General features: G+C 30.0%; 1 protein-coding gene across 8 annotated transcripts in view; it reads left to right on the top strand.

Moving 5' to 3' along the window:
• The window catches only part of sano (CABIT domain-containing protein serrano), a 96,006-nt gene extending 79,782 nt beyond the window's left edge, over positions 1–16,224 (top strand). For all 8 annotated transcript variants that reach the window (XM_075360755.1, XM_075360757.1, XM_075360752.1 and 5 more), the window contains 2 exons: positions 5,907–7,360; positions 10,162–16,224. In XM_075360755.1, the coding sequence (XP_075216870.1) occupies positions 5,942–7,330 (1,389 nt within the window). In that variant the 5' untranslated portion in view covers positions 5,907–5,941 and the 3' untranslated portion in view covers positions 7,331–7,360; positions 10,162–16,224. The remainder of the gene's footprint in view (positions 1–5,906; positions 7,361–10,161) is intronic.
• The last annotated feature ends 10,968 nt before the right edge of the window (positions 16,225–27,192 follow it).

Here is a 27,192-nt window from a genome sequence, read left to right as displayed (position 1 = left end):
CTCACTCTATCCAACCCTCTCTCTCGACTAACATGTGTTTTTGATTTTTAATTAATAATGCATTCTAGTCTGGTGAAACGGAGTATGTTACATAACTACAATAGATTGTCACTTTACATACAAGAAACGAAGCGATCGACAGGATCCGCTTATGAGCAACTCTACCGTATAATCCGGAAGAGCTTTTTTTAAGAGAATTATAGAACTCGAGTTTGTTTAATGCAGATTTATAACTTTTATTGCTCCGTTTTACCACAATCTGGAATCATAGATAAGCTCATTTCAATATTAAGTTAGTTAACGGTAGGTCCCTTATATGATTAAGGTAGTCCTTTATCCCGGTCAGGCTACAAAAGTTTTTTTACAAATTTTTATTGTTATATAAGTTAAATATTTTATAACAGTCTTGTTTACATTCTTCTTCTTATTTTTTTTTTAATAAAAAAAAGTTCTCTATAAAATTAAAACCGAATAAAAGATAATATTTTTCCTTCTTTAGTGGATTATTTGATAACGTTGTTTTTATGGCACCCTCTTAAAAAAACCTCCACTGTCATACCACTTATTCATAATTAGTATGAATTATTTATTATTATTAGTAATAATTATTATGAATTAGTATGTTCAAAATAGTATTAGTACCATCTGTAGAAAATTAGTATACGTGAAATTGTTAAAAAAAATCCTACTATATATTTCTATTCGAACAGACGAACTTAGAAGGGAATGCACATTTTTAGTTGATTTGGTCGATCGGTTTTGCTTACATTTTACACGCAAAGTAAATTAAATAAACATTCACTTCAAAAGTAAAACGATAAGGAAACATTTTAAATGTAAAATAAACAAGAAGGAGATTTTGATATTACTCGTAACTAAAATCGTTGAAGGCTCACCATTTTTTCCACATAAACTATTAAGCTAATTTTTTAATTTATTTTTACTCAATTCTGAGGAATGAAAAATATCCTGCTTTGTTTTATCGATGTTTAAAAGTAAGCGTTAACAAACATACTAATGCAAAATGTCGCTTGACTAAGTTTTCATGAGTCATTAAGACTTCGCTTAGCTTTTTTTTCAATAAGTTAGTCATCGTCATGATAGAATATAAAAAAAAAATATATTTAAAAAAAAAATGATTGATTCTTCATATATTTGATAATTTTAATGTATATAGTTACAGCTTATTTTGTAATTTTTTCCTCCCCTCTACTTATTTTTTCCATTGATTTACTTATATTGTACAGTTAAAAAAAAAAAAAACATTCATAAATTATTCATCAAAATGCCCTCTTTTCTTAAGTGATTCAACGTTAGTTCTATGAAAGAACTTCTAGAACCCTTACGGTGACACATTTTGTCTGCTATGATATTAAAGATAAAAATATGTCGTGGTGGTTTCGTTCCAAAGTATGACCTTTTCTTTTCAGAGGTAGATTCTCTTCTTTACCGCCCGAAAGCACGCTTAAAGATATAAAATGTTAAAATAATCTGACAAAATTTTAATATATTTCGATGAATAATAATTACTTTATTCGATATATCTTTCTATTACACATTTTAATTAATTAAATTCATAGAAGCAGTATATCGCAGTTATCAATACAGACAACGGGTTTTGTCCACTGGGCGTTGTTTATTATATTACACACGGATTGTAGGTAGGCTTTCTGCATTCAAACACAAGCTGTTGCGGGCGTTAACATAATTGTCCTTGGCCTAATTTTCGTTATTGCAATTGTCATATATTTTCTTTTCTTAGAGCTTTTATAACTTGCTATTATGTTACTTTCATAATATTTTAATTCTCTTGTAATTTAATTTTTTACGTTAACGCTTTACGATTTCGATCGGCTCCACTAGGGCTCTCACCCTTTCCCTGAATATCTTTTATGTTCGTATAAGATATGAAAACAATAAACTCAATAATATAAATTATAACATTATTTTCTTAAGAGCAGTTGTTATCATAATGTTATTATTTATCAACTAATCGTTCATTTATTCTGAGAATGCGATTTTATTAATGTTAACATACTTGGATATTAACAAAAATATTTTTTTCTTACGATACTCTTTAGCAGTATTGTAAGAAATATCTACCGAAGAATTTAGTTAAAAAATTTTAATAAGCAGTTAATTATTAATTAAACGGTAATTACAAGAAGTTTATAATTTAAAAAAATTTGATGTGGTTACCATATTAATTCTTTGTACGCCTATTAAATTACATATACGCATTTAAAAAAATGAAAAGTACATAAAATTTTATTTCATTAATAACTTCTGATATTTTTTCATATTTTATTTATTTTTAATGTTATTATTGAATTATTACTCATTGAAATGTTTTATTTTTTATAATCAGAGGTTAATTATTATTAATAAATCACTATATTTAAATTAAAAAAGGGAGATGAAGTAGGATTCGAACCGATGTGCCTTCCCTTAGTAAGATCCAAATATTTCATTAATTAAACTTTTATTTGGTTATAACTCTGGAACCAATGAAAATAAGTACCACTTATGATATATCGTTGAAAATATCTAAAATAAGGGATTATTATTGCAGTTAACAAAAAGTCCAAAATCCAATTTTTGGGGGTTTTGAGATTTTTTGGACACTTTTGGTCCAGTCGATTGAAATCAAAAGAGGAGGTGCACAACTAGATGTTAAAACAGTCCTAAATCCAAAATTTCAACATCCTACAGCTAATCGTTTTTTGAGTTATGCGAGATACATGCGTACAGACATCATGCCGAAACTAGTCAAAATGGATTCAGGGAAGGTCAAAATGGATATTTCTGTTGCAATCTGAAAACCGAAATTTTTCGCGATCACGATACTTCCTTTACTTCGTTCAAGGAAGTAAAAAGATGGTTTGTTCTTATTTTTGTATGTTAAAACATAATGGAATCTATTTTATAGTATCCCGTTTATCTGATACCTTGGTCTTGGTCTGATACCTTTCAGGACCCGGAAATTTTTATTTTTTTCAATTAGATTAACAAACGATCGATAATTAAAAATAATTGATTTTTGTTAAGAGATGTTCTTAAAAGAAATTAAGTTTTTAATTTCTTTTGTAAGATTTACCTATAACATTTTTTTGTAAAAAGTAAGTAAAAGGTTTCACTGTTCATGTTTTACAGAATAAAAGAAAGTCCATTTTCACTATACTGCAAACTATACTATGTTCAGTTGGTATGTAGTATATTAGTTTATACATTACAAATTAATCTACAGCTAAACAAAACAAAACAAAAAAGAACTTTACAAATTATTTGCATTTGTTAAATAGTGCTGTGATTTATTTTTAAATTAGGAAAGATTTAAAGTATTATTTTTTGTTGTCCACTATAGAATAGGATCCTAATAGTCTTTATATTTTAATGAAATGCTTGAGTTGAGTTCGAGCTTAGGCAATAAAATTAAATGAGGCGCACAAATTTGACCCCAAAGTGTTGAGGTATAAGTTAAAAATTTCATTATTTTATTCATTTTATCTTGTATTTATGAGTATTTCCGTAGTTGGTTGTACATCTTAATTTTTATTTTTTTTACAGAAATCTCCAGGTTGATCTTTTGCATACTTATCATTATCTGATTTTACGTGTACATTAGGACCGCTATTTGAGTTCACATTTTCTTTATTATGTCTGTTTTCTGCTGGAATTGTCTTTGTCTTTATCAATGTTAACCTGTATTTTTCCTTATCAATGCCAACTGCGAATGGAGTTTCAATCAATATCTTCATTTGTATGTTTATATTGAAATGTGGTGATAGGAGAATGTTAAAAATCAGATGGGTGGATAAAGTGACAAATGAAGAGGTATTGCGGCAAATAGGTGAAGAAAGAAGCATTTGGAAAAATATAGTTAAAAGAAGAGACAGACTTATAGGCCACATATTGAGGCATCCTGGAATAGTCGCTTTAATATTGGAAGGACAGGTAGAAGGGAAAAATTGTGTAGGCAGGCCACGTTTGGAATATGTAAAACAAATTGTTAGGGATGTAGGATGTAGAGGGTATACTGAAATGAAACGACTAGCACTAGATAGGGAATCTTGGAGAGCTGCATCAAACCAGTCAAATGAATGAAGACAAAAAAAAAGTGTTTATATTAATTTATTTTGCCCGTATACGAAAGACAACAAAAAACAATCATGTAAAAAAATTATAATTTGAGATAAAGAATGATTTAATTAATAAATTAATTGATTATCTTAAATCCATTCAACGAAGATTTAGTTTTAGTATAATCGCGCTCTATTACGTGTAAAAATAATATACTGCTAATTTAAAAAAAAAAAAAAAAAAAAAAAATATAGTTAGAACAACTTTTTGATCGGTTGAAGAATTATGTCTACGGTTATTTGTAAGTGACCTATTAAAGCATACAAAATAAGCTTTCTTATAAGCTTATACAAAGAAAGTTCATACAGAAAGCTAATAAGATTTCTGTATTTAGTCGTTATTTTTATTTTACAGTAGATTAAAACTTACTCATTAATTTTAGTTATTATTATTATTGTTGTTGTTATTAATATTATACTTTTCATACAATAGACAGAAATGAATTTACAAAAATAAATTTAAAAAAAAGAGCTTAAAATACAAATTTCATTACTTAATTCTTCAAAGACAATTGCTGAATTCTTCTTTTTATAAAGACGGAAATTTAATAAAAGTAATAACGAACATTACCAATAAATAATTTTCTTTCAACAGAGAATAAAATAAAATCGAGATTTCAAATATTTCAAAATAAATAGAGATGTACATTGAATTATGATTCTTAATTTCCGTCGAATGTAGCTCGAATAAATCAAGGGGAAGTATGGTAATCTTTTCAAAAATGTAGAATCGGGTTTATTGCAAATCTTTACAGTTTATTTTCTTTTTTTTAGTTTTTTATTTTACATTTCACACTTTATTTAAATGAGTTCTTAATATATAAAATGTAGCAATATTTTTACATTAAAATTTTTACTTCCTTGTATGAAGTGAAGGAAGTATTGTGATCGGGAAAATTTCGATTTTCAGATTTTAACGGAAATATCCATTTTGATCATCCCTGAATCCATTTTAGTTTCGGCGTGACGTCTATAAGTCTGTATCTCACGTTACTCAAAAACGATTAGCCGTAGGATGTTGAAATTTTGGATATAGGACTGTTGTAACATCTAGTTGTGCACCTCCCTATTGATTGCAATCCATTAGACCAAAAGTATCCAAAAAAAGACCAAAATCCAAAAAAAAAATTTGGATTTTGACTTTTTGTTAACTGCAGTAATTAGCCATCGTTGAGAGCTTTCAACGATATATCATAAGTGGTACTTATTTTCATTGGTTCCAGAGTTATAGCCAAATAAAATTTTAATTAATGAAATATTTAGTTCTTATAAGGGGAAGGCACATCAATTCAAATCCGACTTCACCTCCTTTATTTATAACTTTTTTTTTAATTTAAATAAATTAATATGTTTATCATTAACTTCCAATTGTAAAAAAAAATTACAATAAATATTAATTCAATAACAATTTTAAAAACAAATATGAAAAAATATCAGAAGTTATTAATGAAATAAAATCTTATGTACTTTTCATTTAAAAAAATGTGTATATGTAATTTAATAGGCGTACAAGGAAGTCAGTCATGTGGACTTCACATTAGATTTTTAATAAAAGGAAAGAGAAAATACGCGCGATTAAACTAATGTTTTTCTTCTAATTACTGCGGCTAATCTAATTTTTTGTCTATTTTTTCACGAAATATTATTACTTATTTTTCTTTCAGCGTTTAGCCCACTTTTCTTTTTACTTACCCACTCGCTTTTTAATAATAACTTGTTTTTTTTTTAAGTTCAGAAATTTTACTTAACAATTATGATTTTTTCCAGATATGACTGAAGTGATCGGTGACAGGCGATGAGATATGGCAGCGACTGACGGCCAAGTAATGGTGGCTGCAGCCCGTTGGGCAGAAAATGGAGTATACTTAAAAGAATTCGTTTCTCAACACAAACTTCCTGCAGTCGTTAAAATTATAAAAGGCCAGTACGGAGGAATCGGTGTACCCAGTCTTCCTAGTCCGGGTCTTCAGCAGACCGCTTTATTACTCAGCGCCGGAAGGAGAAAAAAAATAATAGCTCAGGCTGTGAAATTGAAAGAAGGCTATAGAGTTATCGGCGTCGGTCCGAAGGTGGCTATTCCGGATTCATACCCGGGTTATTTTGAACTTCTGAGCGAAGAAGGGCGTTCAGTAAGATGTGTCGACAGCGTCGTGGAACTATCCAGGAGACGACCTGAAACAGGTTTTTTGGTTAGAGATTCGATTAGAGCTGTTTCCGGTAGATTCAATGACGACGGCTCGATTAGTGTTGACGGTGCACGGACGGTAGTCGAAGGTGAAACGCTTCGAGTGGAGGGAAAAGTTCTGCCGAACGGATGTAAATCTCGTTACCTTCGTTGCACCGATCATCAAGGAAGAACCGTTTTGTTAGGACTCGACCAAAGGGGACGTTTCAGTACTTTAGCGAGAGAAGATAGCATAGGTGGAGTTCACACAGTCAGAGATTTATTAAATAAGAGGTTACCTCTTACTGTCAGACTGGTTCACGGGCCACCTCCTCGTGGCCTAAAAAATCCCTCCCAATTCATTCCGGAACTGAGGTTATTAACTTCCGTGGAGGAAGAACACGTGTTTGCGCTACCGTTGCAAAAAGATACCGGAGTTGTTATCCCTCTTCCTCTTGCAGCACCACTCAAAATACAGAAGACAAGAAATGAAGATCGGTTGAGAAGTTTACGCGAGTATCAGCGGCTGCTCGAACGTTGCGGTAGATTGGTAGACGAAGTCGTAGATAGAGCCTACGCGCTCGAAGGAAAACTCGGAGATACGAAACGAGCGCCGGTTGCTTGTTTCATTCGTCGAAGTCCACCGCCCTCGGATCATATCGACGATGAAAATCGCATACCGGGAGGAGACGATTATGATGAAATAGATCGACTGTACGATTACGTGCGAGGTTTTCCTCCGCAGCCTAGAAATAAACCCGACCCGCCTCCGGTAGAGACTATACCTGGAAAAAAGCCATATGTGAAGAACAACCGGTCGCAGAAACCTCGACAAAAAACAACTGGCGGTTCTCCTCTATTCGATATCCGTTATAAGTCTCTGAGCGATTTGCAACAGGATTCAAGCGGCGATTCTGCCAAACTGCCAGAAAAGAAAACTAAGAGACTGACAAGTCGACCTCGGTCCTTGACAAATCTAGTTTGGGAACAGAGAAAACCAGCTCGCATCGGGACGTTGTACTTGTAGGGACTGACGTATTATAGGAGTCGATGTCAGGTAATAAGTATGTCTAGTTTTTAGAGATATATTATATCATAGTCTCATAATATATAGATATTGTGTGTAGATTAGGCTTAGAGAATATAATTTGGCATTAGATTTTATAAACGAGTTTAGAATCGTTTTTAATGATAGATCGTTTACGTAATGAACATTTATTGTTTAACAAGATTTCATTTACAATTCAACACCTGATAACAGATTGGCAGTTTTTATGTTAAAAGCTTACATTTAAGAAGTTACTTGATAACTTAGAATAAAAAGCTAAATTAGAATATTTTACTTCTTTCATTGATACTAATTCAAAAAGATTGAATTTTCTGCTTCTTTTGTAACATTCAGTATATTAATAACATAAGCTCAAATAATTTCCATTATTTACTTCTAAAATCATTAAAAATTAATCTTTAATTTTTTGAGGCAATTTTATTTATTTAGTGTTTTGATGCACTTACTTTACTACTGTTTATATATATATATATATTTTTTTTTAAGCCCTAATATGAACTTCAATTCTTTTTTTACTAGTTAATATCTGTATTTCTTGATGCTACTGTGACCAAGGTTTTAAGTTATCATTCGATCCACTCAGGCAAAAAAATGGAGCATTTTATCTGGGTAATTTATCCAAGAAATAGTAGACACCCCTTCATGATGGGTGTAATATCAAATTATTTACCGATGTGAATAAAATATTAATTTTTTTATTATGGAATTAATCAAACTTATAATTTATTGCTGTTGTTTTGTGTGTGAAAATTTATTTGGAACTGACTTCATATTCTCAATATTATAATGTAATATTGATTAAAAGGTTTGACTTAATGCTGAGCCCATTTAATATCAACAATGAACAACTTAGTGTGTTGAATATATGAATGTGATCTGATCTCCGCAACAGTTAAAATTAACAATATATACTTCAAAAAGGTGTAAATTTATCACTCAATTCTTTAATGTAGACATCCTTGTTTGAATTACAACCTTTAATTTCACTGAAAAAACAAATTTTATTTGAAGATTTACTGATATTCTGTATGAAGAAATGTATTGCAATCTGACATTGAGCATTCTTAATGTTCAACTGTTTTACTGAATTTTTATTCACATTAGAAGGGGATTAATTTAGGTGGGAATGCATCTTAGATAAGATCGGGAAATTTTTAACCTTGTAGTTCTACCATTACCTTGTAGTTTTACACGGATTTGAATACTAGATCGTGAATACCGGTGTTCTTTGGTGGTTGGGTTTCAATTAACCACACATCTCAGGATTGGTCGAACTGAGAATGTACAAGACTACACTTCATTTACACTCATCCATATCATCCTCATTCATCCTCTGAAGAATTATCTAAACGGTAGTTACCGGAGGTTAAACAGGAAAAAGAAAGAAAGTTCTACCATTGAATTAAGAGGATAAGAGATTCAAATTATAGGTGATAATTTAAAGTGTTTTAATAGAGGTGAATGTGTCCATAAATATATAAATATAAATACACCTGGATCACTATACAAATACTTTATAAATATTTGAAATATCAAGCGTTCTGATTTAATAAGTTTTCATATTTTTAGATATCTTAAAATATCTAAATCTGACTATTTATCTGAAATTTATGAAGTCCACGTAGTTATTAAATTTAATATATAAACTACTGTAAGGTTTAAACTTGTTACTGCTAATTGGTTTTAGAGAAGTTTTGTTAAATTTATGTGTATTGAAAACAAAATTACAAATCAAACATATAAAAATAAAGCAGATACAATATATTACTAAACATTCTCTTAAATAGATTTGGTTCAAATAGTTCCAATTAGAACTCAGGACTCAATACACTATTTATAGTAACATGTTTGTTTTGTCTTTTCATATCAGGCTAATGTGTATGCAGTAAATTATTTTCTTTTGTTTACTGAATTATTAAACACTTAATACTCTGAAAATTCATCACTAACTCATGTTTTATGCACACTGACTGCATCTACCATGACCATTTCCTCACACCTGTGAATGTAAGTATTTCCAAGAACTGCATTAAAACTGGGTAATTTGGCTGTCCCTTAAGGCGGTAAAAAAGATACCAATACCTGGTTCCATCTACCCGAAGTGACAGCTATCCCAAAGAATTCCCTTAATGAGCTAAATATTACTGAGCTGTTCAAATTACTTTACATGAATGACTATGATTATTAGTTATAAATTTTGAGCGAGAGCTGTGTATTTAACTGAGTCTTTTACCTGATACCTAAAGAAATTAAATCCAGATGTCTATCTCTGTTAAGTTATTTTTATTATTATTTACATTTTATTTTTACTGATTAATGAAAATTTGGTTCTCATAAACTGTAATTTGAATCCCAATTACATTTGGTATTTTTCATACTATCTGAAATTCATCTTCTCTTAAAAAAAAAATAATGAAAACTGCTATAAATTCAAAATTTATCTTTTTAGTTAATGATTTATTAAGATTTTATTAGTATTATTTAAATTATCCCAATCATGCTTGGAATTTTTCACAGTTTGCAGTGTTTGAATCTTAAGAGTTTTTCGTTTTTTTATTCCCACACTTAAGACTTTGCGCTTGTGTGGTGAATAATCATAAAAAAACCTCCAATGATCAGAACAATAACAGATTTTGTCTTATATTTTCATTAAACACATAATAATAATTATATACCATCAGAACTCAAAAAATGTTTAAAAATTAAAACTTATGTATTTTTATGCATATACTCTAGCAGTAATTATTATATTATACTTATAAAACTATTTTTTAATTTTATTGTTTCAGATGTTATATATCGGCTAATGAAACATAATGTTGAACTGTTAGTAATATAGTAGTACTGATGCAAAGGGTTATATACTGTCTCTACATAAAATGGATAAACAATTTAGCCTAAAATAATTAGCTACCAATGTAACTGTCATTTAAACTTTATTTATACCATATTATAATTATAATTGTTATTGTTAATTATTATTAATATTCATTGCTCATATAATTATATACAGAATAATAATTTGCTTGGTTGGAAAAGTTTACATAAACAATAAATTTCAGAGGTTAGTGTGTATGTGTGTGTGTGTACATGTATATTGTTTATATCATATATTATTTTATATAAATGTTGCTTAGAAATTATTTTTTAATCTTGTTGCATTATGTGTTATGAAGTTTTGTTGAGTAGTTATAGAAACGTTTAAAATAAAATATCTATGAATGAATTTGAGATTTAATGGTATTGTGAGTTGTATCTTGTTACTGACATTAGTGTTAGTACTATTGTTATGAAATACTGGCATAGATATTAGTATTTGATAGTATGCTAGACACAATATGGACAGCATTAGTCCTGATGGAAACAAAAATTGGAAAATCTTGTGTTCATAATCATTTTGAAAATTTATAGACTAGTTTCAGAATGTATGGTATTATGCACACTGGTATTTTGTAATGTCACTGAGTTATTAAAGATATATACAATTTAATTTCCAGATAATTTTAATTTTTAATTAAATTTTGGAATTTAATTCCCAGCTACGAATTATAGTTAATAGCCATAACATTTATTACACTTCCATTTTTAGTTACCTTCTTGGATATTGATGTTCAAGTTGTAGCAACTGGTTAAACCCACTGGTTAGGTGAGCTGTTAGCATTATTGTTGATCAGCTGTTATAACAGCAGCTGTAGGATTCAGGTACAAGTCCAGCTAAAAGTATACCTTTATATTACACATACAACTTTTGTGATACTAGTATACTTTGTTCAGTGAGGTTCAGTCGGTTCAATTAATACTTCCTGAAGAATGAACCAACTTGATTCTGGACAAGACTCCCTTTCAGAAATGAAATAACAAGTTAATGACCCAGATTTTGTTTTTTATATTAGCTCCTTATTATGTATGATTTCACTAGCATTTAATGAATTCCTTCATCAATTAAATCATATGTTTTTATTGAATTCAACAATTTTAAAACAACATATTCGATTAAATACATTAAATTAGTCATTTAATCTATTAGATTACTATAAAAACTTAGCTACAAAAGAGCACAGTAACTATTTTTCATATATAAGTGAAAAACCACTGTGGGTATTATTGCTGTGCATAATGTTGAGAAATGCTACCTGTCTCGGGGAAGTTGAAGTGTAAAGGGACATTTTAATATAAAATACAAAACTTCCACATTAGTTTTGAGATAAAATTCAGTATTTTTCAGATTTTAAAGAATGCCTTAAACATAAAATCCTTTTATTTTCATTATAAATGAATGATATGTATTGTAACATAACATTAAAGTAAATAAAATACATTTGAATATAACTTACATATTGCACTGAGAATGTTATACTTAAAAAAATAAATAAATAAAACAATTTAATAAATATTTTTTATTAAATTTATTTAAAACAAATTATCATTTTCACTGTTTTAACTTAATTTACATTGTTTTTAGGTTTTAGAATTGTTGAAATGTTTTGTTCTGGTAATGATTCATTATCAGTCTTTTATATTTTAAGAGTGTGGAGTCAGTTTTAACAGTAAATAGGAAAAGTCTTTATATAAAATGATTCATAATTAATTCATTCTTTCAATTTTTTTCTTTTACTTCAGTGATGTTTTTTTTTCCGTTTGCAATACAAAAATTACATTATGTGTAACTTTGATGTTACATATCAGAATTTTCCAATAAAACATAATTTAAATTCTAAGATGAATTGAAAGTTATAATGAACAGTTTCTAATGAATCATAGCTCTAGAGCTATGCTGCAAGAAGGAAAGTATAGTAATCAATAAAAAAATGGGGTATGTGATTTTTGCATTTCTCAACATTTCATGACCCAGGGATCCCCAAAAGAAAAAAAAGAGAGGTACATGTATATGTACATGTATGTATGTACATATGTTGGTGTGTTTAAAGCTTAATAACTTTCGGAGATCTGATTTTGATGAAATTTTGCACTCATATATAGGGGGCAGTTTGTTAGTAAAAGTGTGAGATCAATATCTCCAGGGGATGGGTTAGATAGTTCTTTGGGGGTCAATTTTCCAAAATTTTGCAAACATAACCCCACTTTATATTAAGCTCAGTTCATGTGTAAGTGCCTAGATTACAATTTAAAAAAACACTTTTGTTCCCAAATTTTCCCCCTTCCCCAAAATCAAAAAGCTATCTTTTTATTTATTATATATTTTTTAGCCATCTTTTTTATCTTTTCCTAGGCATAGTAGTAGTACAAGTGACAAAAAAAATAATAATTTTGAAACAATATTAGGTGGGGGAGATCAAAATTTAATTTAGTTTATTGATTTTTTGAATCTTTAAACCTTTTATGGTTTATTTTCATTTATCATTACTTTTCCATTATATAATATTAAATAACCAGCAATGCCAGAAAATTATTTTAAATTTGTTGTTTCAATCTTTTTACATGCATTAATTTATTATATAATGATTAAAGTTATACTTAAGTACAGTTTATAATCCTCAATAAGAATTTATAAAAAACTTATGGAAAATAATTTTGTCAATTGTTTCTTATTTTGTGGTTTTATCTACAACATACACTAATATTTGTGATAACTACAGTAGATTCGTTCTAAATTGAGTGAAACAGAACAGAACCAAATCCAACATCAGATAAACAGACTGCCAGCAAAACTAAAATGTGTTTTATATTCGGGTATTTTTAATGACTGAATTCATTGCATATAAGATTTATAATTTCACCTCTTTTCAATTCATTCTATTGATTTTAACTTTACTTTCAATATTAATTTTTTTTTTTAATATAATTTAGGCAATAAAATATGTTTTTTTGTATTTAATTATTTTCCACAAAATAGTTTACAATAATATAATGCAAAGATGTAGATTTAAAATTATCATGTGTACGGTATTGTTATTGAAAAAAAGTTAAATTCACTTTATTATCAGGTAAGAAGGTAGACAAATTCAACATTTTCCTATCGTAGTAAATAATAATTCACTCTGAATGGAATAAATGATAGAATTTCTTATAATTCATGCAATCTTACTAGTGAATATTATAATCAGAACATCTGTATCACAAAATCTATATGATACATATAATTTTGCCAGTCAAGGATGAAGTTATTAAAAGGAACTTGTTAAGCAGCAGCAAAAAATCTTCATTCACACCATTATGAATCTTAAAAGACTCTGTCCTCACTTCCTCAGCTACTACCTTGCCCAGCAATAAACCTGATTTTTCATTTTTTCATTCATCATTTCTTGTACTACATTTGAAAAAATATCTGGAATTACTGATAAATGAATAAATACTAACCTACTTCCTTTTTTTTAATTGAGATCTCTGAAATATTTCTTAATGCAACCAATACTAATAGATACTTCAAACTTTATAAACATCATCAGATTACAAAGTAAGTTTTCTTGTGGATAAATATCATAATTAAAATTTTAGAATACGTGTTAATATAACTAATAACTTTTAGTACAGTCAAAAACAATTTAAAATCTAGTCATCTGTAAATCTTTCTGTTCTAAGTAGATCTAGCAACTTAAATCCCATGATTATAACAGGTGACCAATAAGGGTATCGGCACAATGATTTGTGTATAAATAACAAACCTAAAATTTCTGTGATCAGTTATTTAAGAAAAAGTAATGTACAGACAATAGAAATTTGTGAGCCGAAAACAATATTGTCTAGATGATATCCATTGCATTGTATGCACTCTTCAAATTGAGAATGAAGATTATTGATAACATGTCCACACATTTCCCTTGAGATCAATATTATTTGCGCCTCGATATTTGCCTTTAATTGATTTGTATCAGCTGGATTATTCTTACTTTTAGGTAACCCCACAAGAAATAATCAAGAGGCGATAAATCGGGGCTCTTAAGGGGCCGGTTAATATTGCCTGTACTTGAAATCACTTTATTGGGAAATAATTGCTGAACAGCTTCAATTGCCTGATTTGATGAGTGGCATGTAGCACCATCTTGCTAAAACCAAGTTTCTAAATTAAAGCCTTGAAAATGTTGTAGTGATAGCGCAAGAAAATCTCATAACATTGCACAATATCACTGTTAATGGTAAGTGCGCGTTCATTTAGATCCTCAAAAAAGTATGGTCTGATGATGCCATTAGAAGACATAGCAGCCTATACAATCACCTTGGGACTGTGCAGTGAAAGAACCACTGTAGAACCAGTAGCTTCAAATATTCAGATCCATTTTCTAATAACATCAGAGCTAGGTGTTAAGCTAATGTCTTACAACTGGTAATGTGCACAATACTGGGCTGTCACAATAGAATTATTATTTTGGTATAATGCCCGTGCACAAAAAGCGCGTTGCAAACAGCTCCATTGCAACTAAAATTCCTTGTACCGCTTTACAATTTGATCCCTACCACAACGCCCGGTGATGCTGGATTTCGCAGTAAATAGTCAAACAAAGTGCCGATACCCTTTTTGGTCACCTGTTATACACACATAATTACCCAGCTTGCACATGTTTAACTTTGTATGCCAAGTGAAACAAGAAATAACCCATAAATCTATTCAAATTATGCATAGTTAGAATGAATGTTCTAACCGTGTGGTTTACCACACATAGAACAGTTATGATTTCAGATGGCACATATTCATGCCTTGGGCTATCTTTTCATCTGCTGTGAACAATCTATTTGCAGTGATGTCATATAAAGAGTAAGAGGTGGCAGAAAAGTGTTACTTTAGTTAATCCGAGAGAATTGATTCTCTAAATTTGTTTTAACCTTTTGAGAGTTTGTTCTTACTTTTTGCCTATATGTTTAAGATACATCCTGAAATATTTGAGGAGCTATGTGAGTAAAAGAAATGAATTTTATATTCCTATCCAAGATCTACATTTATTTATACTATTGTTGTCAATTTATAAACTACCATACAAATTAAAGAAAAGAAATTGAAAAATGTAATAACAGTCAAACTACATGTATAAGTTTATTTTGTAAATATTTGTGTACATAAATAACTCAATATGCAACAACAAAAGGTATATATATTCAAGTGCAACATTAAAATGAACAATACATGATCTCTATATAATTTAAAGAATGAGTAATGAGTAATGATAGAGTACTCAAAAGTGAAATCCTAAATGAGAAATTACACTTTAGACAGTAGATGTCATTAGTGCCAATTAAATAATTTAATTACATATGGTATTTTTTTTTTTTTTTAGTATTTATCTGTACATCTAAAATAATTTAGGTTATATTAAAAAAACAGAATTATGCAATTATTTTCCAAATTTAAAAGATGTTTAAACAGCAGTTATAAATCTAATAGATTTTGGTTAATTTAAATATCTGCAGCTCTAGCAATATGTTCTTTGTCTTTTTTGATGAATCACTGATAATGACTCATCAACTAGTTGAACTAATACAGGTCAAGAGGAGGAATCTGCTGTATTTAATTGAAGTCTGTTAATAATTAAATCAAGTACGTCATTGTTAAAATGATTTTATATGCGTATATTATTTACTTACCAGTATTTATTGTTTCATGCTTATTATATATATATTTTTTTGTATTAGTTATGTTATTAATTTAGTAATAAATAGTAATAATATCTTTAAGATAAATTTTATAAGCACTGTGTCATAAAATAATAGAAGAATTATTTTATATTTATTATAATAATAAATGACTTTTATGATGTATGTATTACTTTATAAATATATTTGGATAAATAGTAATTTTATTATTAGTGACATGATTACATAGTCCATATCTTAAGCAATATGTTTTTAAAGAAAGATAATTGTATTATTTACGATCATTAAAATAAAATTATATCACTGTGTTCTATCATTTATTATTTTCTTATTATTACTGTTTTTATTTTACAAAACTTTTGTATGATTAATTTCCTGAAAACTTAAAAAATATCTTCTTCCTACAATTATTTCCTTGTTTTGACAGCTGCAGATAAACTAAAAACTAACGATTATTTTCAGGAAAGAACTCCTGAAAACAGCATAACCATGATCTACAAAAATAAGTATTCCACAGCAGACATAATATGAAGAAAGTCAAGTGGATTCATGTTGCCTTCTTTCTGAGCCTCACACGTTGTTGAAAATCAGCATGCCTACTAAAAGACCTAATAATTTAAATAATACCTTCACTCTCTTTACCAGAAGATTATTTGTATGATAATAATATTACTTCATACTATCTATCCCGGACAGGTACTGTGAAGTACAATAGTCATTGAGTAGCAGAGTAGCTTCTCCAAAGTAATGATTTTCTCCAAACAGATAATTTCAAAGGTGAAAACATTGAAGGTGTCTCTTGAACAGCTTTGTCAAAAAAAATTAGTAGTTCTGGCATGCTGATTTGCAACAATATGTTAGGGATAGAAAGAAAGGAAACTGAACATTTTTCTTAATATGCGTGTCATAAACATTCATTTTTCTAGAGTATAGCTGTGCTGTTTTTCCTGAAATTGCCACTACTCTCTCAGTAACCTGTTATAATAGGAAAGAAAAATTCTATGCGATTTGTAACCTGTGCCTCTTTGTAAACTAACCATTACTTAAGCTTAGACCAGTGTTAAGAGAGATTATTAAACTATTTCAAAAACATCTTAAGTGTCACTTCATAGAAAATTTAGAAAAATATAACATTTCTGAATACCAAGATACGAGAAAAATATGGCATGATGTTCAGTATTTTGACTATTTGGGAGATGATTGTTAATATAATCTTTGTCAAAAAAAAGAATCTTCTTCTAGGTCAGTGATAGTCAACCTTTTTATACCTACTGCTCACCTTAGTGTCTCTGTTATAGGAAAATTTTCTAACCTCCCACTGGTTCCACAGTAATGGTGATTTATAAAGAATGGAGGTAACTTTACTTTATAAAATTTATAAAGCAGAGTTACAGCAAGTTAAAGCATATAATAATAATTACTTACCAAATACTTTATGTTGGACTTTCGCTAAGTTTGGCAGAATAAATCTTTATAAAACAATTTACTCACAGTATTTTGTTTGAAGCTGTAGGCATGTGCTCACTCTCAGAAATACAACTGCGTACTGACCAGATGCACGAGCTATTCTGGGATGAAGGTCTTTTGTTTGTGGTTGCACTATAGTGCCATTTAGATTTACTTACGTAAGGTGAACTAAATTTATGCGCAGGCGATACAAATAGTATATTTTCTGAAATTTTAATTGTCACACAGGATATTATGAAAACCTAATGAAAATGTTTTTAAATAACGCTATGAAAATTTTTTAGAATGCAATTAAATAAAAAAGAAAAAAGTACTACAATGTCAGACAAAATCCCTGCCACCCACCATGAAAGCTGGAATGCCCACTAGTGGGTGGTAGGGAGTATGAAGCAGTAGCAGTTTTATAAGATATACGTATAATAAAATGTAGTAATTTAATTTCTCAGTGAAAAAGTTTTATTTGCTAAGAATTCCAAAGGCAAACTACACAATCCGTGAAACTGAAAATACAGTATGATAATAATTATAATTACAGTGGGTAGCAACATTTCTAGTGATTACATATAAACCATGTTTTCTGCAAATCTGATTGTTTTAGGCTACTATTTAATTTCTTATTTTTTAAGACTAACAGCACTGAGTTTTCGTATGATAGTTCTCCCGCATAATTCCAATTTTTTACAAAAAGTGTGTTGAAATATTCAATAGAAGATAAAACAATTTTTGTGGTATTTTTCAAAGAAAGTGAGATATTTAGAATTTTTTTAAATCAAATTTTATGTAATAAAAATCCCATGTCATAAATAGTTATAAAAGAAAAAATGAATTTCTTAATATCTTTTGAAATATTTTTCTTTTGAAATTCTTTTGTAAATATAATTTTTCTTAATGGTTTTCAAAAATAGTTACATAAGTTAAGATACTGATTGATTGGTACATGTGATATTTTAGAAGTTTCCAGATGTCTAGTGCAGTGTTGATTCAGTATCTATATGTAGGTGCCTTCCTTGCAAATCTAATGAGTATATCTCTGTTTGTTACATCCATGGATCATTAGGCAAGGATGAATTGTTAATTAGATCCTAGCCCTAAGGAGTTGGTGAAAAAAATCTCAATTCTTCAAGTAAAAATAATTAAAAATTAATATCAAAGATTAATTTCTCTGTTCAACAATAATATTTATTCCAATTATTCTAATTCAGAATTTAATTTTAATACTTGAGAATTTTTAGCTTAATTATAACCTACTACAGTTATGTTATGTTTTCCCCATTAAATTTCATGCAACTATTTCCGACGATATACAAGAATGTAATGAATAGAAGTGAAAACAAAAAAAAAGTATCAATATTTTATACAGCATTATTCTATTACTTTTTAAGACTCCTTTTTGCCTCAAACATCTACTTAATGAACTGCCATCAAATCATCAGACAAATTATTTTATATCACTTTAATCAGTAATCTTTATAAATATTGGTTGACTGATTGATTGGATTTATTTTAAACTATTTTAATAAAAGTTAATAAAAAGTTATCTTTACTAAACCCTTTATATTTATTATTCTGAGATTTCAAAAAAGCAAAAAATATATTATACTGCATATGTTACTGGATGAACAGTTTCTTTTCTGTTTAAAGAATCCATCAGCTGACTAAAGTATTAAGCTCTTAAAAGTCTCTTATAAAAGTATTTTTCAAATTAGATGAAATTTATTAAAATCAGGATTATTATCAGCACGGTAACAATTCATAAAAAGAAGTGGAAATCATTATTTCTGATTGTTATCAGAATGGCAACAATTTACACATAGTATCATGAGCACTAATAGGAACTCCACTGAAAAACTTTCTCTTAATTAGCTCTGAATGGCAAAGGAAGATGCTAATAAATAGGTCTTTGGAGAAAAGATCTTTGTATACAAGGTGTTTGTAAGAACAAGTTCTATTAATTTGAAAGCGAGTCAAAACAATATTGCTACACTTGTCACTGTTCAGTAAATTAAACTGTTTATATAAAAATAGATCAATAAACAAAGTTTACTGCTAATAAATAAATAAATTTAATCAGACATTATCTAAGTATCAAATTATGAAGTATGATGTTACCTGTGGAAGACATTTATGTTGTTGGCAGTAATAATTTTGTTTTTCATCATTGTGACACCATGTACCATCTGGGAAATAAGGGTCGATATTAAAATCATTAAACTCTACTCTAGGTGCATAATAACTGCTGGGACCACTTTTTTCCTTAATCTTACAGAATATTGTACACGCTACCCATATTCTGCCTAGAAAAAACATACACACTCACATATATGCAAATATAAACCAAAGAAAAAAGACACACTTAAATTAAATGTTGAAGAATTAAATGATAGATTAGTTGAATGCAAAGTAATTTTAGTATCTACCCAGAGTTTTTCTCAAGATACTAAGTTAAAGTAGTTATTTTTTAAACACTAACTTACTGGTTAGTAAACAATCAGTTATTCTATATCTAATTTCACCCCAGGTACAAAAAAAAAATTACTATATAACAAAATTCATCTACCATTACTATCATCACCATCGTATTAAACAAAAATTAGAAACTTTAATTGGCTGTAAACCTCCAGTTACATTGGTGAATAAGTACATAAAGCTAGCATCCCCTTTCTCACATACACTGATTTTGGGTTTGCTACCGAAAGAAAAATTCAGTATTCTTATAAGGTAATTGAAAAGCCACTGATGTGCTTTTTGAAATCAAAGAACACAGTGATTATTATAACAGATAAAAACATGAAAGTAAATAAAAATTTCAACTCTTTTTACATTAATCGAATCATAAGTTGAATGAGATATTATCTAACACCTTCATTATTCACATATTATTTTTGTTTTCTTTGCTGTATTTCTCTTAATATCCAGTAGATCAAACTTCAGTATTAATTCTGTGTGAAAATTATATGTGAAAAGTATAAAAGGCTACTTTTAATTCTAATGTTCAGTTTTTAATTAAACTATAAATTTTAAATTTAAAAAAAAAAGCTTATTATTATAGTACAAAATTTATTCTTGATAAAGAATTTTATTTTACTTTGATGAAATACAAGCCTTTTTTATGTAAGCTTACCTGGTTTCATTTTCTACCTCAGGCATTAGCCCCCCCCCCTCCACACCACTCACCGCAATTACATCTAATTTAAATGTAACTCCAATAGTAGAACATCAAAAATACTAACTCAGAGAAAAAACCCATCTGTTTATCAAAAGAAAATTTACAGCTAAACTGTAAAACTTAAAATAATGTTAACATTTCAAGTACGTATAAAAATAGATTAAAAGTCTTCAAATCTAAGTTCACATTCTCGAACATATTTCTTTACTCTTTTTTGTAATACTGAACAAGCAATTTTAAAAAATCTTTCAAGGAAATTAATCATCTAGAACATTGATTCTTAAATTTTTTTGCCCACAGCCCACACTGAGAATCTAATATTTTCTAGTGCCTCCCAAAATTTTTAAACTTACCATCTATTAAAAATAATAATTGCAATTGCTGTTTTTAATATGCGCTCTTAAAAACAGCAATTGCAGTTATTGTTTTTAAACGTGGCATATCCTATTAAATGAGAGTAATTAAAATGCATATTTAATTATATATGGAAGTATGTTTATTAAAATTGCTTTAAAAAAAATTACAACTGTTATATAACAACAGTGGAACGGTTAAAGTAGGATTTGATGTTAATTCTGAATACAAAGTTTTTTTATTATTATGAATGGTGAATATAAAGTCTTCACTGCATGAAGTACATTAAAGATGGTTGAAAACCTTGAATCTTAATAAAATAAAACAAAAATTATTTTCAAATCCTCAACAGTCTAAACAAAACTTCATTTTTTTCATCTGTATAACATTCAAATACCTGGTTCATGTGGTGCTTGCAGACCAGAACCTGCACCATAAATTTGTTTCAAAAATTTACTGAACTTGCTACACTTTTTGGTGGCATAATCTACAGCTGACTCTCGTTTAACATTCTTGCATATATATAATAAATTATAACATAAATAGAAAATTATTATTAAAATTTTAAACATTTGTTAGAAAATAAAGTAGCATTTAATAAAATTCAGTATTTAAGTAAAATGATTTAAAATGTTTCAGCATTTGATGTGGTCATAAAATAGTTCATGGTAAATTAAGGTAGATTTGAAGAGGAGTGGAAATAGCTTGTATTTATTTTTCTGTAGCATGGAGAAAAGGTAAAAAAAAACAACTGGGTTGAAAAACAAAATAATATATTGCTAGATTATGCTGATTATACAAGGCAACACAATACATTGTGTAAAATAAGACATACAGTCTTATTTTAGCTAGGCAACACAAGACATTGTAGAAAAATCACTACACACTAAAATAAAATGCATACTTGTAAATTAAATAACTGAATATGAAATTCACAATTTTCTTAAGTTCATGATCATTAAAAACAACCAACAAAAAAATAAAAATTCAAAATACACACAAAGTGAAAAATGGCAAATGACTTATTAGCAATACCCAATCCACTAAAAACTCTTGGCTTTCAGATGTTTGATTTACTGACACGGCTTACTCATATCACCTGAAGATCAATTAGAAGAATTTATAGTTCAACTCTGTAAAATAATGTAGCATAAATAAGAGGGTGTAAAAAAGTTCAAATAAATATAGTAATGTAGTACGCCAGGAATCTATAAACTAAAGTACTTCCGACTAAAAACATTTTTTATATAGAATTAACAGGAGACAGTTTTAAGTAGAAAATGGTTACAAAAAAGCTCTCTACCATTACTGATAGTCAAAACATAAATATTCTATAAACAACATGCTCATATATTAATTGTAAACAACTCATTGTTTCATAGAAACAAATCATAAATCCACTGGTACCATAAGCTAATAGCCTAATCTCACACAAAACAGAGCACTTGTCAAGTATGAATTCTGTGAATATATAATAATAATACAAAAATAATATTTAACACAATATTAAACATACAAATTTTGATTCTACTCTTAGTCATCTATCTTCCTGATTAAAATATCATCCATCAATATCTTCAGTTGAAATATAAAGCAAAGTAACAGAGATAATGTAATAATACTAGAAATAAATTTCAAAATAATATTGTATATAATTACATAATATTATACATACTTTTTATTATACTACTTTATATTATTATTTTATTATACTATTTTATAACATACGTATGAGTATTTGATTAAATTTCATTTTTAATTACCATCATAATAAAAAGAAAGTATAAAACTGTGTACAAAATTTTTAGTAAGAAATATTTTAAAAGAAGTAGTAATGATCTTGATTTTTAAATTTTCTGAATTTTCATTAAAAAGAAAGATTGTATTAAAAAATTCACTACACAAAAACTCACTCACAAAACACGAACATTTGATTTTGACGCTATCATCACTACTGCCATCTGAAAATAAAATGTGTTCATTATTTTTGATTCTTCCTCCCACAGAATGTCATCTTCAGTCCCATCTAATGTACTGCTAATGCAACATTTTTGAAATCCTGGTTTAATGCTATGTGGTGTTATCGAGTTCCATGAGTTAATAATCCTTTCACATAATAAGCTCACAGCAGGTTTTTTTATTCTTCCTGTAGAAGGTAGCTGACTTGCTTCACATCCAACTATCATTTTTTTTAAAGAAAAAAATGACAGGATTCAATATTAATACTAGTACTAGTATTAACATGGTTTTGCTGTCTTCTAAGATGCAAGTTTCCGAGAAACCATGTTTTTTATTTCATTTATTTTAATTTTGGGTTCAAATAATAGTTAGTTAAACATTTATTTTTGGTAAGTGTTTGATAATCTCTTTTCTATCTTGATATAGTGATTCAATTCATTATCCCTCTGACTTATTATCTACTTGAATTTAAAATTATGGGTTATGAACAGTTAGGATGTGCAAGATAGACACAGGTGACCTTTACGTAATGGTTATTGCATTAAAATTCTATACTTTGGGTCTGAGAATTTTGAAATTGTTCTATACATAGCTGTCTGTTAAACAGATTTCACTGTCATTCATAACAGTTTTTGTATTGTTTGTATATAAACTTGGTTTTGTTCTCAACTCTCAGTTTAAAGCTATTTGGCTTGAAGGTAATATCCCATTTTAATAGAATTATTTATTGTGATTTTTTCCCCCCAGAAATGAGTGAAAGTGTAAAAAGCTTTTGACAGAAAATTTAAATAAGTATTAAGTAAAGCTGAAAAGTCTAATAATTGTAGTGCAGCCTTAAAATATGGTGCCAATGAAAAACGTATATTGGAGGAAGCAAAAAAGACTCCTTACTGACTAATTCATTCAAATTTTATTTAGAAAGGACATTTTTAATATTATTTCTCCCAAAAAGCAGTACCGGAACGGCGTTCCAACGAATTTCGACATCAGTGCACTCCTGGTTGTAATCTATCATGTTTAAGCATATTAGAGTTAATATTTATTTTAAATCTTACGACTGACTTGGTAACATTTTATCATTTCTCATTTACTCTATATTGCATAGCATAACACCTACGTTTTTATTCAAAATTAAGTAGGGTCTATTGATATAATCGGTCGTTAAAATTTTTGTATTTCATGGAGCACTTAAATCTTAAACCGTACTTAAAACATTAATAAAGACTTAATATTTTGTTGAATTTCATTCCTATATGACTGAAGTTTATTTTCATAAAAAAATAATAATTATATTTTATTTTGCCTAATTTTTAACAACGGTGAGCAATGTAATGAAAGAATGTTAATCTCATTATGTAATTTGAAGTAATTAGTTACCATTTAATTATATCATATAATTAGGGTTAATAACAATAGTATTTTATTTTTAAAAAATGATTTAAAAAACACAAAATGTAATTTCTTAAAAAAAATTGTACTGTTTTAAACAAATTTATAAATTAACTAGGGTTAGCCCTTTGTGACTTCGCCCGAGATATCAATGAAGCTTCACCCGCAATACGTTTTTAGTAACAAACTTATTTATTTATAAATAAAAATTATTTAATCAAGAATAATTTTTTTAGATTTTCAGTAAATCCTGATTAAACGGTAAATAAGAATTTATTTCTATATGCATTTTAGATATTTACATTAAAATTAGATGCACCAAAAATCGAGTTGATATCTAAATTTGTTACGAAGAAATTTAAAAAAATAGTAAGTTTCTTTTTTTCTCCATTTTAACCCTTTAACCTCGAAATTTCAAAAAATCCTTGATATTGACCTTCGTTATTACCTTGATCTTGACTTTGAACCTTGACCTTATTTATTATATATTTATTCATCCCCGTCACGGCTTCTCCAGAGCTATATGATTATTCGCGTTTCCCGTCGCGGTCAGGGGATATTTAGCGGTCATGGCTCGCTTCACACGCCCTTCCCGTCTAGCCAGAGAGCTCTGCCCCTTGGGGCAGAAATAAAAAACTCTCTTTTTCACGAAAGAGAGTTTATTATTTTACCAGGAAAAAAGAAGGAATATGTTTCTTTAGGAGGGTTAAGAAATTGTGTATGCTTCATTTCAAACATACTTGAAGAATTTATCAGTAAAGAATTTATTTCACCCATAAATATTCATTTATTCATATTCGTTTTGGTCTTCGTTGGACAGCGGGGAACTCGTTGCTTAATGTTCAGGTTGTGGAGACTTCAGCATAAGATGGTTTTCAGGGCGGAGAAAAACACCATGATGTTCTTGAAGGGTCGTCTAGCTGCAACCCGTCACCCGCGAGTTGTGATGGACGGCCTTCCAATCAGGTATGTTACCGTTCAGAAGTATCTGGGTATCATTCTTGATGAGTGGCTTCTCTTCAAGGAGCAACTCCAGTTTGTAGCGAAGAAGACCATCGATGCTTTCTTCGGCGTCCGTAGAGTCCTCCATCTCGATTGGGTGTTGAATTACCGTACCATGCATATTCTTTACAAAGGTGTCTGTGAGGCCATAATATTGTACGCTGCGCCCGTCTTGGCTCATCGTTTACAATTCGAATGCTATAGGGGCATTCTTTTGCAAGCCCAGCGTCTTCTATTACTAGCTGTTGTCGGTGGCTACAGAACTGTATCGCGAGAGGCAGTTACTGTGATGCGAGCCGAGAGTAGGAGCAGGTGGCTATGTGTGTGTATTAATATTACTGTACCATAGCTAAATAGATTGCTATACCGCACACAGCTCGCCTCCCCACCACCGCATGATCGCGTACTGGATACTTGTCCGGATCTGGGAACCAGATCCCACCTCACAGACGAACAGCATGTCTGAATGTATCGGAGGTTCCGGAGCACACGGGCAACTCGTATTTTTGCCGAGGAGAGTGACGGGTTTACGGTTGCGCGCGTAGAATCATTCGGAGCCGCGACGCCTGTTTCTCAAACGCTTAAGCTTTTAAATTTTTTTTAGCTTTTAAATCTTATTAGTGTTTTTAAATAAACCGTCAGCTCCGTAACTGTAGATACGGTTATTGCAATCCAATGAAAATAACCATGAAGACAGTGAGGCTGTGAGGTGTGAGGCGGGATCTGGTTCCCAGATCCGGACAAGTATCCAGTACGCGATCATGCGGTGGTGGGGAGGCGAGCTGTGTGCGGTATATAAGACCGCACTTGTCGACCGTCGACCAGTCTGTTGTATGAATTTCCCCGGTCACAATTACCTTGGCCCTGGCAACCCAATCGATAACGGGCCCCCGGTGGACATCGATGATCAGATCGCGCTTGAGCACGACCGTAGATACGAATCGGCCACAGAACATCATCATATACGTGCAGCTGATAGATCTGCGATCGGGGATTTTGCTGGCGATTTCGGTAGGACTGGGAATTGGCACAGCCTTGTGGGCGCCGCTGGTCTTTCAATCAAATACGGAGTGGAATCCCTTACCGGCGTATTATATCCACGAATGTCAGGCAGTCGTACAGCGGATACAGCTATGGCTGACGAACCTCCTGCGAAGGTAGCTAAGAAGGATGGCGCCGCCGTCACGGCCCGCAACTCTGCGACCGGAGGTACAGACTTTATCCATCTGCCAGTCTCCAACTTCAAGACCGGCCGTCTGCGGTTCAATCATCACCGCTTCATGTGGACGTGCGGCTACCAGTTTAAACATCTCACCGGCAAGACGCAATGGACGGAGGCCCGCGCAGCGTCCGGTAAACAGCCCGCCGTAGCGCCTACCTACAAGAGCGTCGGGTATGTGACCACACCGCTCGCCTACATTCCTGTGGACATCATACCGTGGCACCTGTCTCCGGCCGAATTCAACAACCTGCCTATAACGATTAATGTCGACAAACGATATCTGTGACATTACTACGAACTTTGAATCTTATTTGTCCGCTAAACATAATGTATATATTTGATAATCTGTAAATAAATTGTGTTTTTTTATGTTTTTTGTTGTAATAATAAATGCTGTTAAATAAAATCTGTTATTATTTATTAAACCTTATACCTTATAATACATATTTGATTCTACTCTGCTAATTACAATAATTTAGTTTGATCTTTGTTAAATAAATCTATACATTTTTCAATATATCTGTATCGTATGTCCGTCCCGTCCTTCAATGTCTTTATTCCAGCTCCCCAACACATTAACAATCCTACGGATACAGGGTTAGGTTTTCTTCGGCATCGGGCTAAGAAGCCGCACGTACGCCATTCAAATTTTCGCATCCGTATTACAAACGCACGGTCGCTAGGGAATACCTCTCTGTTGCTCAATACAATGAGAGG

The sequence above is a fragment of the Lycorma delicatula genome, chromosome 3 (assembly GCF_047948215.1).
Source record: "Lycorma delicatula isolate Av1 chromosome 3, ASM4794821v1, whole genome shotgun sequence".
NCBI classification, from domain to species: domain Eukaryota; kingdom Metazoa; phylum Arthropoda; class Insecta; order Hemiptera; family Fulgoridae; genus Lycorma; species Lycorma delicatula.
The sequence above is the reverse complement of the archived record's forward strand: the minus strand, read 5'-3'. Positions and strand labels throughout refer to the sequence as shown.